This window comes from Arvicanthis niloticus, chromosome 2 (genome assembly GCF_011762505.2).
Source record: "Arvicanthis niloticus isolate mArvNil1 chromosome 2, mArvNil1.pat.X, whole genome shotgun sequence".
Lineage (NCBI taxonomy): Eukaryota > Metazoa > Chordata > Mammalia > Rodentia > Muridae > Arvicanthis > Arvicanthis niloticus.
The window spans coordinates 98854264-98869384 of record NC_047659.1 but is presented as its reverse complement, the minus strand read 5'-3'; the positions used below and the strand labels follow the sequence as shown (position 1 = coordinate 98869384).

The 15121-nt window shown below is 44.0% G+C and overlaps 1 protein-coding gene across 3 annotated transcripts in view; it reads right to left on the bottom strand.

Moving 5' to 3' along the window:
• The window catches only part of Acoxl (acyl-CoA oxidase like), a 281145-nt gene that overhangs the window by 145896 nt on the left and 120128 nt on the right, over window positions 1–15121 (bottom strand). For 2 of the 3 annotated variants that reach the window (XM_076929722.1, XM_034495836.2), the window contains one exon: window positions 5906–6022. The exons of the other annotated variant lie outside the window; for it this stretch is intronic. In XM_076929722.1, the coding sequence (XP_076785837.1) occupies window positions 5906–6022 (117 nt within the window). The remainder of the gene's footprint in view (window positions 1–5905; window positions 6023–15121) is intronic. 3 annotated transcript variants of the gene reach the window in all.

The window sequence follows — 15121 nt, the reverse complement described above, 5'->3', positions numbered from 1 at the left end:
TAAACAATGTTCTAGTTTGCTTTCTACTGCTGGGATAAACACCATGACCAAAAGTAACTTGGGGAAGGAAGGGTTTACTTGGCTAACACTTCCAGATAACAATCCATCACTGAGTGAGTCGGAGCAGGAATTCCAAGCAGGAACCTGGAGCAGAAAAACCATGGAGGAAGCTGTGTACTGGCGCTCACCTGTGCCACTGCTCAGCCACTTTTCTTATGTAATGCAGGAGAGGCTTGCCCAGGGGCTGATGCTGCCCACAGTGGGCTGGGCCCTTCCACATTAATCATCACAATGCCCCACAGGACAGTCTGAGCTGGGCAATTAACCAGCACACACTACATTATTTTTAGTGATTGTTCTAGGACTTAAAATACTTGACTATCATACTTCCCTCAAATAACGTTGTATCACTGTGTAGGTGATGTGGGAATGTTTTCCTTATAGAGCACCCCCACTTCCTTTTTTCATCCTTTGAGGAACCCTCACTGCTTGTATACAAAGAGAGACAGGGATAACACATACAGAGAGGTAGATCTTCTACACATGTTATAAGCTTCATTACTGGTTTCATCTTAAAGCTTTTTTTCTTATCAACATTATTGGGGAATAATTTAGTATTCATTCAAAACGAGCCTTTCACACAGATCTGATGGTTGTATATTCTTACAAGACTGTCAAGCCACAAAACACTTTCAATAGCACCCCAAAATTACCTACACATTTCTGCAGTCTATCCCTCCTTCCAGCCCCTTTCCAAGGTCACTGTGGACATGCTCTTTGTCACTCATTATAGACATAGTAGGACTGTACCACATGTGACATACCTTTGTTATTTCAATTAGTGCTTTGCTTTGAGATTCATCCTTGTTACAACACTGATTAATCACTGCTATTCTCTCCTGACAATTAGTATCCCATTTTATGCAGCACATACACTACCCTTCAGTTGTGTATTTGCTTACTGATGAACACTTCATTTATTTCCTATTTAGAACTATTACAGATAAAATGGCTGCGAAATTTTATGTGTGCATCTTAAAGAAGGCACATGGCTTCTTTTCTCTTAGGTAAATATGTAACAAGGGAAGGGCTAGCTAGGGTTGGGTGCAGAGGCAGGCAGATCCCCAGGGCTTGCTGGCCAGACAGCCTAGCTTGGATCCCTAGTACCCATGTTAAAAAGTAAAACATAGCAAGGGCATGTGTGCCTGCAACCTCAGTGTTGGGGGCAGAGGCAGCAGATTCCTAAGAGCTTACTGGCCAGCCTGCCTAGCACAAAGAGTGAGCACCCTGTTCAATGAGAGGCTTTGTTTCAAGTAAATAAAGTGGGCAGAGATAGAAGAAGTCACCCAATGTGCTCCTCTGGCCTCTGCGTTTAAAGGCACAGACATATGTACATGCACGTGCGTGCGCGCACACTGAACAAACTTCTGCTCTGCTGAGTTATCTCGAGATGTTGAAAGAGTCAGTACATGAGGAATCTTAAGACAGTGTCTGATACACTATAAGCACTTGAATATGCATTAGCATTTATCTGAAGTTTATCCTCACAGGTGCCAAGTGGGAAGATTTCTCCAGAGAATAACTAAATCCAGCTGAAAGACATGAGTGTTTCTATGCCCCTACCTCCACCTCTGGTCTGGAACCCAGCCCAGACTGCTTGGGATGCCCATTTGGTCAGGAGTAAATAAGAGGCAGATCCAGACATTCTTTTGAGCTAGTACACTACAAATAGGATTTTTAAAAAGTTGCTAGTTTCTTTCTAAGCTAGGAGATTTCTTTTTATAGCAAATCTCACTAGATGGCTCCAAAGGGAGGTATCCATCCCCAGTTTCCCTGGCCAGGAACTTCTGAACTTCACAACATGAAATCTCTGCTTCACAGACTATCAGAATGGTTTAAATGCAAAACTCTAACTAATGCCTTGGCCAAATGTGATGTCACTGAACAAGGTAACTTTATCCCCTTAGTTGAGTTAACCTACACAGAGCCAGGCACTGTGAGATATGAAGACACCAAATTAATGACCCACAACTTCTATGCTCACACAAATCAGGTCCTCAACCAAGAGTTACCATGCAATGATTCCAGGAGATGGCTTGGAAGAGCTTTGTCTAGGAGGATGAAAGCAAGAGTGTGGGGAATGGATGCAGCTGATGGGAGGGGCCTGGCAGGAGGCATGTGAGCCCAGTGTTGGAACTCAGGGTCCAGTAGTAGACCCAACAGAGAAGAGACATGGACAGATGGACAGGGACTTTTCCAGAGAGAGAGGGAAGACTTTTCAAGACCATACAAGGGAGCTTTAGCTTCTCCAGAACGAAAGTACTTGAAAGTCCCAGTGATAACTTACTTTGTTTCAGGAGGTGCAGCTTGGAGGTAGATGTAAGCGAGTGGAGCTAAGGAGGTCAGTTGAGATGTGGAGGGGGGGCAAACCCAACCGTCAGGGAATGGGAAATGGCAGAATAGAAGAATAGGAAGTTAGAGGACTATGCGCCATATTTTCTCTATTCTCCAGTTGAAGTACAATAAGGTTGACTCCATAACTATGAATAATGCTGAAATAAATAAAACGCGACACTCAGATACAAAAAGAAGAAAGTTTGAGGAATCTTGAGGGTAATGCCCACACCACCCAAATGTACTGAGTGTCCAGGACTTCATTCTGAGCACATCCAAATCGTCCCCCATTCGATCTTTACTAAAAGTTCCTAAGTCAGGAGCTTTACTACTCCTGACTATTGCTATTTTATATATGGAGAAATTGAGACAGAATTCCAAGTCACACAAGTAGCAAATTGTGGGATCAAGTTATATAACCCCCCAAAACCCCATCCCACCTGACTTCTGCTGCCTGCCTTTCCACTGTGAAGTCACAAGACTCTGGAGGAAAGGCAGGGCCAGCTGACCCTGGCTGCAGAGCTATTTCTCCTGCTGACTGACTCCAGGCTTGTATACTAAAGACCTGGCCCACCCCTCTGCTTGAGCAGGGACCAAAACCCTGAGTATCTCACCAGTCAAGCTTCAAGTTACCCAGACCCTGAAACCTGAAGCCAACTGACAAGCAGCACGTATCCATGCAAGCTGGAAGACAAATCCATAGCTAGGTTTGATAACCTTTGTGGAGACGGAAAATGAAAAGCAGGTTGGGGAGGGGAGAAGCCAGCATCAATTTTGTTCATGCTGCCACAAACTAGAATATGCTACTTCCTTAGAAGCTGAAGGGAGGGAAGCCCCTGAGGTTGACCTTTGACCTCCTCATATGCACAACATACATGTGCCCACATTCACACAACAAACAAGCAACAGTCAAGAATTCAGAGCAATTGAATGGGTGATGTGTTCAACAGCACAGTACCACACCTGACACACAATAATGGCTCTGTGATTGGATATTAATTTGTGTCAATTACCTGTCATTTCTCACCTTGAAACCTAAAGCTAGAACTCTGGCCTGTCTCTACTGGACTGAACCAAACCAAGCTACAGAAATAGAAATCAGAATGTGTGTTGTCTCAGTATGATGGTGAAGTGAGGTTCAACTTCAAGGGACCCAAGGAGCTTCCTGGGGTGATGAAAATGGTTTATACTTAGAGTGTTTGCTACACAACGGTTCATATTTGCCCAGATTCACTAAACTGTACACTACAATTTGTGTGTTTTAGTCTACCTAAATTCAGAAAGAAGTAGCTCAGTGGTAGAGCACTAGCCAGCATTCACAGCAGCCTATCAGTCAATCCTGTGTGCTGGTTAGTTTTCGACAGCTTGATACAAAATAGAGTCAGCTGGAAAGAGAGATTACCTTTATCAAATTGGCCTGTAAGCAAGTCTTTGGGCCATTTTCTTGATTGACAATTGATATGTGAGGGCCTAACCCACTGTGGGTGGTGTCACTACTCAGCAAGTGATCCTGGGTTGTATAAGAAAGCAAGCTGAGTAAGCCAGGGGAGCAAGCCAGTAAGCAATGTTCCTCCATAGATTCTGCCTTGACTTACCTCAAAGATGGATTAACATACAGACATGTGAGCCAAATAAACCTTTTCCTCCCAACTTACTTTTGGTTACTAGTTTATCACAGCAACAGAGTAGCATGCTAAGACACCCCAGTACTGGGGGAAATGTTCAGAAACATTTAAATAATAGATATTGGGTGTGAGTGATTTGTTTTTCTCAGGGAGCTTGGACTAAAACAGTGATTTTTTTTTTCATTCTCGGTACTCTGTGAAATGGAATGCTGGACTTCCATTCCCCCAGCCAGGTCCAATAACTCTGGTACCCCACAGGTCAGTAGCACATCAGACATGGCAAAATCTCTCATGGTCATCTTCTTATAATCCTTCCTCATTCATGTAAATTTTCCAACAAACATGGGCTATAAGTTACCCAGACACTGACTGTGGCAGCCCCACTGAGAAGCAGAATTTGCACATTAGAGAAAAAAAGAACACAGGAGAAAGGTCTAAAGTTTGATGTTTTCTTCCTAATCCACATCCTCTTGGGCTCTGTGATCTTAGGCAAACCTCAAAGTTTCTTGTCTTTAGGATGTAGGGATTACAGCTACGCAAGACACAGAACCCTGCCCTGCCCCAGGGCTGGGAGAAGGAGCATCTGAAGGCTTCATTAAAAGCCTGTGGAGAGGATTGTAAAGGAGGTTCAGCAGTTCAGAGCTGCTCTTTCAGAGAACCAGGTTTGTTTCCAGTACCCAGATAATGGTTCAGAATATCTGTAACCCCAGTTTCAGTGCATTGGATGCCCTCTTCAGTCCCCCTCAGTTACTAGGCACACATGTGGTGCACATACATACATGCAGGTAAAATGGTCATGCACACAAAACAAATAAATCTAAAGGAAAAGTACTCTGAAGCCTGTGGTGAAGGTGAGCGTGCATGTGCGCTTACAGTACCATAACTGTGATTTTATTCAGCACCTTGCCTCTGCCCCCAACAGACTCTAGTACACACACACCTTGATCTAGTTTTCAAAGCTTTATTGTCCATTTAGAAACTTTACCAGAGGGTGAAAGTACTTTAACTGTTCAAATCTGTTACTTTGTTTTATTTTATGTGTCCTACTGTTTTGTCTACATTCATATTTGTGCACCATGAGAGTGCCTTGTGGCCACAGAGGCCAGAAGAGAATATTAGATCCCCAGAAACTGGGATCTAATAGACTATGTTATAGACTATGAGACTTTTGAGGTTGAACTAAATGTATTTGCATTATGCTGTGGCTAGATATGGCCCCCATAAACTCATCATGTTTGAATAAGCCTATTCGGGCCAGGGAGTGGCACTATTAGGAGGTGTGGTCTTGTTGGAGTAGGGGTGGCGTTGTTGGAGAAAGTGTCACTGTGGGGGTGGGCTTTGAGACCCTTCTCCTAGCCATGTGGGAAACAGTCTTCTCTTGTCTACCTTGTATGAAGATGTAGAACTCTCAGCTCCTCCAGCCCCATGTGTGCCTGCATGCTGCCATGCTCCCACCTTGATGTTAATAGACTGAACCTCTGAACCTGTAAAACAGCCCCAATTAAATGTTGTCCTTTATAAGAATTGCCTTGGTCATGGTGTTTGTTCACAGCAGTAAAACCCTAACTAAGAGTATCCTTAGCTCATAATGGTCACGAACCACCATTGTGAGTGGTGGGAATCAAACCCAGATCCTCTAGAAGACCAGCCATGCTCTTAATTGCCGAGTCATCAGTACAGCCCCCATCTGTTAGTTATAATATCCATGAATCCTTTGTGGATTCCACTCATCTGGACACTAAGTTAAGTTTTGGGTTTTGCCTTGAACTTGGATCAAATTCTGCCACCCCACCAAGGCCCTATCCTTCCCACAGTTAGAAAATGAGTCTTGTGTCCTACCCCACTAACAGCTTCCTGGGACAGAAGCATCCCCAGAGCCATCTCACCTGCTGGTGAAGGTCAGGGCCAGGGCTGTGGCCAGATGAGACATCAGCCTGAGTGACTGCATTTGGTGCTCAATGATCTTCACCTCTTCTTTGCCCTTGGGCCCAAACTGCCTTCGGCTAGAGAGAATCAAAAACAAAACAAAAAAAAAAAAAAAAAAAAAAAAAACTTTTACCAAAATGTGGTAGGTGACTTCATTTTCATGGCTACAAGTGGCAGCCAGCCGTTGGTATTTCAAATGCTGCAGGCTACACAAACCCAAGTCTCCTAAAATGTGTTTGAGACAGTCCAGCCTTCTGAGGAAAGATTTTTTTTTTCATTTTTTTATTGGATATTTTATTTACACTTCAGATGCCATCCCCTTTCCCCATTCCCCCCCCACTTAGAAAACCCCTATCCCATGCCCCCTTTTCCTTTTTGCACTTATACATTTTTTTTAAAAAATGTTAATCAAAGGCTTTATAAGTTTGGTAATGCTCAATCAGAGGTGTAACCCACTACCCAACCTAGATATATCAACTATCTTTGACTAGTGGAGATACGTGAACATCTGCCTCCCTGTCTCCCCCCTCTTTCTCTCTCTCATCACCTAGTTTCTCCTCTCCTTCTTCTCCTCCTCTCCTTACTCCTTCTCTTCCTCTCAGTACTCCTCCCACCTTAGCTCCTGAGGAAAGATTTTTAACTCTCCTAGAAATTAACCTCCCCATCGTGGAACACAGGTAAGGCACCATTTCTACCTAACGCATGGAGTAATTTGTACTCCTTGACATTTTCGTGACATCTTATAGCTGCAAGTGCCCCGTGATCATTAATTATTCAGCTTTATTGGGTCTGTGACATAATTAATAGGACAGGAGCTATAGCCTAGAACATATTTCAAAAGGACATTTGCAACAAGGAGGGTGGTGGTGGCCTCCACACTTCTGTCAGTTTGCAGGTGCATCATTACTCCCAGAGCTCCTGAGCCCCTGCAGTTCTGTGAGGAACAGGCTCTCCACATTCTGAAGATGCCTTCTACCTGCAGCTGCAGGGCACTTAGAGGCAAACACATCTCATGTCTTTCCTCAGAGCAATCTAGAAGACAGGTGGGACAGTCCCTGCAGCAATGCCCATGGGCAAACCATGCCACAGATTGCAAGTGACCCAGAGCTGACACAGAGCTTGCCCCCAATAGTCTATGACTCTGGGATTGGTGACATGCTGTCTTTAAACAGCCATAGCTTAGTTTTGATTTTTTAAAAAGCAACATATTACATAGACATTATCATGTTGTGCATACATGCACTTGTGAACAGAAACCACGACCAAGGCAACTCTTATAAAGGACAGCATGTAATTGGGGCTGGCTTACAGAGTCAGAGGTTCAGTCTATTATCATCAAGGTGAGAGCACAGCAACACCCAGGCACACATGGGGCTGGAGGAGGTAAGAGTTCTATATCTTCAACCAAGGCAGACAGAAAACTATCTCCTATGTGACTAGGAGGAAGGTCTCAAAACCCATCTCCACAGTGACAGAATTCCTTCAACAAGGCCACACCTACTCCAACAAGGTCACACCTACTCCAACAAGGCCACACCTCCTAATAGTGCCACTCCCTGGGCTGAGCATATTCAAACCACCACATTCTACTCCCTGGCCCCCTTAAACATGTGAGTCTGTGGGGGCCATACCTAGCCATGACATAATGCATAATACATTTAGTCCAACCTCGAAAGTCCCATAGTCTATAATAGTCTCAATAATGTTAAAAGTCTAAAGTTCAAAGTCTCTTCTGAGATTCATCCAATCACTTAATTGTAATCTCCTACAAAATCAAAAAGCAGATCGCATACTCCTAACATCATAGGATATACATTACCATTCCAAAACATCATAGTAAGGAAATACTGGACCAAAGCAAGATGAAAAATCAGCTGGGCAAACTCCAAACTCTGCATCTCCGTGTCTAATGTTCAACTCCTTTCGTCTTTGTTAACTGCAACAAACTTGTTTCTCTTGCGCGGGTTTTACTCCCTGTTAGCAGCCTTCCTCAGCAGGTATCACATGGCTCTGGCGTCTCTAACGTCTTGGGTTTTCCAAGGCAACTTCAGTTTCACAGCTTCTTGTTCCAATGTCTGGGATTCATACACAATCTTCTGGGCTTCTCAAAAGGGCCTGGGTCACTTCTCCAGCTCTGACATCTGTAGAGCCTTTAGACTCTGGTTGACTCCATTCCACTGCTGCTGCTGTTCTTGGTGGCCATCCTATCCTATGGTACTGGAATCTCTAATGCACTGGAACCTTCTGCTGCAATTAGGCTTCACCAATAGCTTCTCATAGGCTCTCTTCATGGTGCCAAGCCTCAACTTCTTTGCATGACCCCTTCAGTCCTGAGCTATCAACTGCAACTGAGGTCAAACCTTCACCAATGGCCTTCCCTGACCTCTCACAGTGCCAAACCTCAGCTGCTCTCCATGACCCATTCATGCCTTCAAAATCAGTGCCACCTAAGTAACTCTTACACATTACCAAGTCCAGCTATACCACAAAGTACAACTTTGGCCACATCTGGAACACAGCTTCTTTGTGCTGTCAGAAAACACTTCCCAGATTTTACCTGTTATGCTGGTCTCTTCTTAATCACCACTAATTTCTTAGCCCCAACTAACCAGCATCAATTTTTCCAGTACTCTCCTCCTATTGACTATAAAGCAAGAGACGAATGGCCAAAGCTGCCAAGCTCTGCTGCTTGCTGCTTACTAGAGCTGGAGACTTGTTCTAGTACATCATCACCAGCCTTCTGTTTTCTAATGGTCTCCTTCACTGCCTAATCTTGGCTGTTCTGGAACTTGCTATAGAGTAACCTTGAACTCAGGGATCTGCATGGCTCTGACTCTGGAATGCTGGGATTAAATGGATGTACCACCACATATGGACCTAAGCTGAAAAAAAAAAAAAAAAAAAAAAAAAAAAAAAAAAAAACAACAAACAAACAAACCCTGGAGTTTGTCCTTGAACTCGGAGATCTGCTTGCCTCTGTCTTCTAGGATTAAAGGCTTGTACTACCTGGCCTGAACCTAAATTTAGCTGGGTAGGATGTTGCCCTAAGGTCACCACTCCCTTAATCTGTTCATCTCCTTAAACACAGGATTCAACTGCATTGCACTTCCTGGTGCCCTTTTACTCTTCAAACCACACATTTAAAAGCTTTTCTTTTTAAGCTTGCTACGATTGATCAGAGTGCTCTTCATAAAACTAAACCAGAAAACAAAGGCTCTTTCGGGCTTTTTTGAGACCCCCTTTGTCAATACAATTAGTATAAATCACTTTACCTTAGCCTCAGGTAGACTCTTCAGACAAGGGCAAAAATTAGACACATTCTTCACCAAAATATCACAAATATAGTCTCTCGGCCAACATACTAAAATTCTTCTCCACTAAAACCTCTTTGATGAGGTCTGTACAGTTCAAACCACTCTCTTTGTTGCTACAAAGTCTTCCATATTCCTACTAGGATAGCCCATTAAGCCCCACTTAAAGTATTCCACTGCTTTTCAAATCCAAAATCCCCAAATCCATATTCTTCCAAACAAAAGCATGGTTAGGCTTATCACAGCAATACTCAGTACCAACTTCTGTCTTAGTTAGGGTTTTATTGCTGTGAACAGAAACCATGACCAAGGCAACTCTTATAAAGGACAGAATTTAATTGGAGCTGGCTTAAAGGTTCAGAGATTCAGTCCATTATCATCAAGGTGGGAGCATGGCAACATCCAGACAGACATGGGGCTGAAGGAGCTATGACTTCTACATCTTCATCCAAGGAAGATAGGAGAAGACTGTCTCCCTTGTGGCTAAGGAGTAGGGTCTCAAATACCACTTCAATGATACACCTCTTCCAACAAGGCCCTGGGCCAAGCATCTTCAAATCACCACTGATACCAATAGACACAAGAGCAATTTTTTCTTAGTTTTCATGTTTGACACAGACTTTCTTCAACATAATCTTCTATTTCAGTATATTTTCTTTTGTAATATAAAGAAAAGTACCCTGATCATTTTAGTGCATAAGGCATCTAGAAGTCACAATCTGGCTGTGTCACACAGGTGGGAGGGGATGAGGCAAACAAAACTAGGCACACACAGGAGCAGGTGCTGCAGCAAAGTAGACTTCCCTAGGCACAGTTTGACCATTCCACATGGTTGGCCCTGAAATACTATCATGCCCCACCCTTGGCCCATGTTCTTTCTCCCATATCATCTTCTACCAACCACAGCAAGGCGTGGTTTCAAATGAGAGGTTGAGCAGTATGCAGGACAACCTCTCAGCTTCTGCTGGATCATAATGAGACCAAAAACAGAAAGGAAAAAAAATCAAATTTCCAATAATGCTGCCATCATAATGTTAGGTTACCACTATGGACTAAATTGTGTCCCCACAAAATTCATACACTGAAGCCCTAATTCCCAAGTCACTATTCAGAGATAGGGCTTTTAGGAAGTAATTAAGGTTAAATGAAGTCATAAGTGTGGGGTACTAATCTGACTTACCCACTAAACCCTTCTTCAGCTCCATGTGTTGAAGGAAGGTCAGGTGAGGACACTTAGGAAGACAGGGAGACAAACCACACATACACCAGATATGGTTCTTGGAATGTGGCATTCCAGCCTCCAGAACCACAAGATGTGTAAGTGTCCATTGTTTAAGTCACCCAGCCAATTGTGCTTTGTCACAACAGCATAAATGGTCTCATGTAGTCACTTTAAACGTTCTCTTTGTCTCCACTCTCTTGAGTTTTAATTTTTATAATTATGCTATAGTTGTATTTATAATTATTGAAGCCAAAATTTTATCGATACTTGCATGGCAATATCTGGGCCACTCCTCTGGAAGACAGCTCTGTCTGACCTGTGTCATCAGCACAGTGGGTTCTGGGCATCCACCATGCTCAAGGTCAAGTCCCAGACATGGAGCTCATAGTCCACATCACAGGGAAGAGCCAGGTAGAGCAGCTCAGCCTTCCATCCCTGTCAATCACCAGTATTTCATCAAGGATTTCTTAAATATCATTTCAGAGTATTTTACTCACACGAAAGACTGCAAAGGAAATCATCAATAATAATATTCTTTCTGTCTTGATTTGCCAAAAAATCATGATAACCACATAATTTTAAATAGCATTCTAATCGAGTTTTCTGTTTCTTCATGCAAGTGTTTGTTTTGGCACAGCACAATTTTGAATGAATATTCACAGCAGATGCACAAGATTGAATAAATAGGTTTTTCAAATGAAGAAATGCAGGCAACCATGGCAGAGTGGTCTGATCAAGGCCCCAGGGGACATTTTTGGATGCTAGATCAGGGTGGTGGCTAATAGTGATTGTCAATTTAGCAGGATCTAGAATCTGAGGGATTATCTAGATTTGGTTTACTGAGTGGGCACTCCAAATGTGGGCAGCAGCATTCCATGGGCATAAAAAGAAGAGAAAATAGAAGGATTTACCACTTTTTGCTCCCAATACTGCAGAAACAATGTGACCAGCTTCCTCAAGCTCCTACTGCCACACCTTCCTACCATGTGGTCCAGTACTTGGACTGTGAGCTAAAATAAACCCTTCCAGGGAGGATGGGTGACTCTAGCTGAGACTCCTAGCAGGGGGGGATACGGTGCCTGAAGTGGCCACCGAGTACAGCTGGTCAGAACTTCCAGCAGAGAGATAAAGATAGCAACCCACTCACAAAACCGATGACCCAATATATGTCCCGCCTACAAGATATGGAGGAACAAAGATGGAGCAGAGACTGACGGAATGACCAACCAATGACTGGCCCAAATTGAGACCCATCCCATAGGTAAGAACCAGTCCCTGATACTATTAATGATACTCTATATGTTTGCAGACAGGAGCCTAGGATAACTGTCCTCTGAGAGGCTCCACTCTGTAGCCAATAGAAACAGATACAGAGACACAAAGTCAAATATTAGATGGAGCTTGAGGAGTCTTGTGGAAGAGTTGAGAGAAAGATTGAGGAAACTGAAGAGAACAGGGACTCCACAGGATGACCAACAGAGTCAACTAACATGGACCCTTGGGGGCTCCCAGAGACTGAACCAAGCACAGGCTGGACCTAGTGCCCCTGGTCACCCCTGGGTATATGTAGCAGATGGGCAGCTTGGTCTTCATGCGGGCCACCCAACAACTAGAGCAGGGGCTGTCCCTGAACCTGTGCCTGTCTGTGGATTCCATTCTGCTAACTGTGCTGTCTTGTTTGGTCTCAGTGGACAAGGATGGGTCTAGACCTGCAGTGACTTGATGTGCCAGGGTGGGTGATGCCCAACAGGGCCTCCCACTTCTCAGGGGAGAAAAAGGGGACTGGAGGAAGAGCTATGTGAAAGGGGGACTGGGAGGAGAGGGGAGCAGATATTGGGATGTAAAGTAAATAAACAAATACATTAGTGAAAAATCCTTCTTAAGTTGTTTTTTTTTTGTTGTTGTTGTTGTTGTTGTTTTTATTTTTCAGGGTGTTTTAGCACAGTAACAGAAAACAAAACTGATAAAATCAGTTTCCCAATGTGGGCATAATTTGTGATGGTCCCATTTCCTCTTTGACCCTTTTGAGTCCAATTATGGTAATAAATACAGTCTAGAGAGACCACCAAGAGTCTACATGGCAGGGTTCAGAGTATATTTCATCATGTGACAGGGAGGTCAGCTAATTCACTGCAGGACTGCTGGTTGATTTCATAAACTTGAGAGATTTCACAAGAATATATGCCCTCCCACCTGACCTTGTAAAGCACTTATCTCCACTCTCGGGATGGGATATGCTAGGGCTTCTGGCCACCAAACAACTTGTTCAGGGCACAGTTATCTCCAAGCCTCATCAACTCTATCCACTCTCTGAGTTTAGCTGATGGCTCAGGAGATGCTGGTTTGTTAGCCCCACTGTCTTAGTCAACGTTCTATTACTGTGAGGAGATGCCATGACCATGGCAACTTTAATAAAAGAAAGCACTTAATTGGTAATTATCACAACCTCCTAACCTACTGATTAGTTCTGTGATACACAGCCACACATAGCATTCTATAGGCATTTAAAACTCTAGTAGCCAGATGACTGGGAATTTAATCCAAATTCCTCTGCCTGACATCCAAGAGTCCACTTGGGCTTTGCTTGAATTCTCAAGGATGCCTCACAGACTCTCCCCACCCAGGGCCTCTGTCCATGTAGGGTTCACTGCCTCCACTAGTCTCAAGCCCGACTGCCATATATCTAACTGCACTGACTCACTTGTGGTGGCTCAGCCACGTATTCTGTGATGGTTTGAATAGGTACGGCCCCCATAGACTCATGTGTTTAAATGCTTGGCCAGAGGGAGTGGCACTATTAGGAGGTGTGGCCTTGTTGGAGAAAATCTTGCCTCAGCGGAAGTGTGTCACTGCAGGGGTAATCTTTGAGATTTCCTATGTCCATGCTATACCCAGTATGAAAGATAGTCCCCTTCTGCTATCAGCAGAACAAGATCTCAACCCTTTCTCTAGCCCCACGCCTGCCTGCATGCTGCCATGCTTCCCACTACGATGATAATGGACTAAACCTCTGAAACTGTAAGGCATGGGATACCTCCCAAGGAAACCTGCTAACAGGAAGTGGAACCAGCCTAAGAGAAAGGAATGTGTTGCTATCAACAAAGCTGGAAGGAGTTGGAGATCTGGTGCAGAGCTTGGAGTTTGTCCAGCTGGTTCTGGTTTTGCTTTATTACTATGCTCTCTCCATATGTTTTGAAACAGTAATGTATATCCTCTGCCATTATATGGTGGAAGTATGTGATCTGGTTAAGTGTGCAATTTTGATTTTATATGGGATTTCAGTTAAGAGATTGCATGAATCTCAGAAGAGGCTTCAAACTTTGGACTTTTAAAAATTGTTGAGACTGTGATAGGCTATGGGGACTTTTGAAGATGGACTAAATGCATTTTGTATTATATATTAGGGCTACAAGTTTATGGGGGCCAGAAGGTGGAACTTGGTAGTTTGATTAGTGTGGTACTTTAAATGTAATTGGCCCCCAAAGGCCCATAGGGAGGTGTGGCCTTGTTGGAGTAAGTGTGGCATTGCTAGAGGCAGTATGTTACGGTTGGGGTGGGCTTTAAGGTCTCCTATGCTCAAGCTATGCCCAGTGTGGCTCACAGTCTCTTTCCGCTACCTTTACATCAAGATGTAGAACTCTCAGCTCCCTGCAGTACCATGCTTGCTTGCATGCTGCCATGTTTCCTGCCATGACAATTATGGACTAAACCTCTGAAACGGTAGGCCAGCCCCAACGGTTTTTCTTTATGAGAGTTGTTGTGCTCATGGTGTCTCTTCACAGACCCAAATTAAGACAAATTGGCAAGGCCCCCATCAACTATTTGTTTGAATGGTTAGCCAATAGGGAGTGGTACTATTAGGAGGTGTGGCCTTGTTGAAGTTGGTCTTGCCTTGAAGGCAGTGTTTCACTGTGAGGGTAGGCTTCCAGCTTTCCTATGCTCAAGCTACACCCAGTGTAAAAGACAGTATACTTCTACTGCCTGTGCATCAAGATGTATAACTCTCAGTTCCTCTAGCACCATGTCTGCCTGAATGCGGCCATGCTTCCTGCCATGATAATGGACTACACCTCAGAAACTATAAGCCAGCCTCAATTAAATGTGTTCTTTTATAAAAGCTGCATGATCATGATGTCTTTTCATACCAATAAAACCCTAACTAAGACACATTCCATCCCCAGCTGAGACTTTTCTGATACTTCTCCCTCCAATATGTCCCTTCAAAAACCCAAATAGAAGCAAATCAATAAAAGCGAAGTTGGTTCTCCTTAGAATGCCCTAAGTAATCTTCCTGTGGTCCCCCAATGCCAACATCTCTCCCTTTCAGCCTGACGCTGCTGCATGTGTCTTTGCAAACTGCTCTTCATGCTTCTCTGCTGGAGCCTTGCTGATCCTGGAGTGTTTGCCCCGCCTCCCAGGGTGAGCTCATTCCTAAAGATAGCAAATGATGTCCCCATGACAACATCTTCCAAATGCAAGCTAACAAATCCAGAGGCCCCAATACCTCCTTCACAAGGCTGTCACAATATAGGCCACTGTTACCCTGCACAAGTCACCCCAGGTGACACCAGGGCCAGTGTCAGAGCAAGGAGAGACCCCAAAATCAGAAGCCTCCCAAAGTATCCAACTGGTCATTCCTAATC